The sequence below is a fragment of the Micromys minutus genome (genome assembly GCF_963924665.1).
Source record: "Micromys minutus genome assembly, chromosome: 25".
Lineage (NCBI taxonomy): Eukaryota > Metazoa > Chordata > Mammalia > Rodentia > Muridae > Micromys > Micromys minutus.
In genome coordinates this window covers 825,170-828,101 of record NC_137960.1, presented here as the reverse complement: position 1 = coordinate 828,101, position 2,932 = coordinate 825,170, and the positions used below count along the sequence as shown (strand labels likewise).

Below are 2,932 nucleotides of genomic sequence, written 5' to 3'. Positions count from 1 at the left end.
TCAGAGCCATCTTCCCATCTTTCTGTTCAGTGCACTCCTCACTTCCTTGTTCCTCAAGGTGTAGATGAGTGGATTGAGAGCAGGAGTGACCACACTGTACATGATGGCAATGGTTCTGTCCTGATCCAGAGAGTTGCCCGAGGTGGGGCGAATGTAGATAAAAAGAACAGGAGCATAGAACAGAAAAACAACCATGAAGTGAGAGGCACAAGTGGACAGTGCTTTGTGGAGCATGCTGCAAGAACGGGTCTTGAGGAGAAGGTAGGTGATGATATAGAAGTAGGAGAGACATGTAAGAAAAAAGGGAGTGAGTGCAATGGTGCCTGTGACTGTATTGAGCAGCCAAAGGTTGAGCTCAGTGTTTCCACAGGCCAGGTCCAGCAAAGGCTTAATATCACAGAAGAAATGATGGACATGATTGGGACCACAGAAGCTCAAACGAGATGTCATTACAGAGTGAAGCAAGGCATGTAAGAAGCCCAATATCCAGATAGTAACAGTCATGTGAATACAGAGCTGGTGATTCATGATGACAGAATAGTGGAGAGGTTTGCAGATAGCCACAAAGCGGTCAAATGCCATCACCGGCAGCAGCATGGCCTCAGTGCTACCCAGGAAGTGGAAGAAATGAAGCTGAGTTATGCATCCCAAGAAGGAGATTGCTTTACTTGTGGAGAGGAGGTTCTCCAACATCTTTGGCAGTGTCACAGTGGAGAAGCAGATATCTAGACATGCCAGGTTTCCCAGGAAGAAGTACATAGGTGAGTGGAGTCTTGGATCCAAGATGACGATCATCAGGATGGCTCCATTCCCAGTTATATTGACAAAATAGATGGTGAAGAAAATTGCAAAGAGAATAGGGTTTAATTCTTGTATGTCTGTCACTCCCAGGAGGAGAAATTCAGTGATGGAGGTTTGATTGGACATCACCTATAACAAAGGACAATTATTATACAATGCTACCCTGCATGTTGACAAGTCTTTTGGCCATAGATTTTCCTTTCATAATCCAAATATTTTGTGAGTGAGTTATTGTTCTCCATGATGTCTTTGAAATTTTTTTTCTAGTATTTACCCATTATTATGTTAAATAACAGTTGTTAAATAAATGTCTGTTGTGGGTTGTGATAAAAAATCTTCTAATTTACTACATTATCCCTAATCATTTCCTCTTTAGTTAGTGACTTTGAGTGGAACACAAGCTCACCACAGTTTTTTTTATGTGAACATTTCCATTTTGACCCTATGTTCTTGTCTCCTAAGTTGTCTCCAAGGAGTGGCTTTTAAAGAGTTCACCCAGTAGACATCTTGGAGGTAAATACACTTGAAAGATTCCAACCAGAGGAGAATATGAGTAGATGGACTCATCCCAACCACTGAGTCTTTAAAGGCAAGAAACATAGCACCAGAGCAATTGGCCAATGTGATTACATGAAATGAAAATATTCTGCACAGCAATGATGGTATCCACAGAGCCTATGGAATGGACAAAAATATTCTCTAGATATACTTTAAGCACAATATTAATATCTAAAGTATGTAATGGACTACAAAAGAAAACTCTACCAATCAATAAATAGATATTTGACAAAAAGATATGAATGGTAATAAATAGTTTTAAAGTGTGGTATGTAAAGAGGTGTAGCCATTATGGACATCAGGCTGGTTGTTTCTCTAAAAATTAAAAGCAGAACCTCCATGTGACCCAGATATACTGAATCTGGGATGAACCCACAGGACTCTATGTCCTACGACATAGATGCACATCAATGTTTATTCCTGATGCATATACTGTAGTCAAGAAAATGAATCAGCTTAGATTTTCAAGTAGCAACAAATAATAAAAATTTGGTACATGTACACGATGAAATTTTATGTCTGTAAGTTAAAATGAAATTATGGATTTGCAATCACTGTAATGTTGAGCAGGTAACCAACCAAGGCACAGAAAGATGAATGCTGCATGTTCCCTCTTACATTCAGACCTAGTTAAATATGTAGTTCCAAGTGGGTGTAAAAATGAGTGAAACCCAGAAAACTAGAAAGGAGACCATGTGATTAGAAAAAGAACTTTAAAGGAAGGAATGTAGAAGACAGTGGAACAATGTTGAAGGAAATACATGGACCAACATAGGAAGAGACAGGGAGAAGACAGGAGTGGGGAGCAAAATCAACCAAAATGAAATACGTTTGGAAAAAATACCATGTGAAAATCACCTATCTTTCAAGCTAATTTAAAAAACAAAATTAATACATTTTAATCCATAAAAATGAAAAGGAAAGCTATGTTTTAAATTTAGTAGTAACTATATTTGTGTATGTAAAACGTAGAAAAAATAGGTACGTTCTTATATAATCTTTTTTCTTATTCACAACATAGGAATCACCATGGAAGCAGATGATCTCAGCAGCCAAAGATTCTGACAGTGTTTGTGTATATTCTTCCCATTATATTTGATGTTGGGCTTCAAGTTCCATAAAATGTAAGCAACTAAATACTTCCAAGTTAAATTTCTAATGGTATGTGAGCAAATGTAGAAGCACAGGGCTTTTTATATCAGATGTCTTCGTAAATCTTATTTATTTATTGAGTCAGAATGACCTATAGGTCACTGATTTTCTTAGGATGACTTGACAGGGAGCTTCAGAACTTCCTCTTTCTCTACTTCCCCAGATCCCTGTTCTCAAACACAGATTACCACACCCATTGTTTATTGCTGAGTGTTAAGGGTCTCAACTTGTTTCTTGTTGCTTGGATAATAAGAAATTCACAGATGGGGCCATTTCCCCAGAGATCTTTGTCTGTTATTTGTTTGTTTGTTTGTTTACTTGGACATGGTCTCCATATAAGCACAACTCTCCTGCCTCAGCCTTCCAAGTGCTGAGCTTATTGTCCTGTGTTGCTCTGACTGGCCTAAGTTACTGCTTTCAT

The 2,932-nt window shown here is 38.3% G+C and overlaps 1 protein-coding gene across 1 annotated transcript; it reads right to left on the bottom strand.

The window, feature by feature from the left end:
* On the bottom strand, positions 1-927 carry LOC308436941 (olfactory receptor 12D1-like; the record flags this gene model as incomplete). Its single annotated transcript, XM_080937948.1, has 1 exon — positions 1-927. The coding sequence occupies one exon, from the start codon at positions 925-927 to the stop codon at positions 1-3; it is 927 nt and encodes a 308-aa protein (XP_080794074.1).
* Positions 928-2,932: the final 2,005 nt, after the last annotated feature.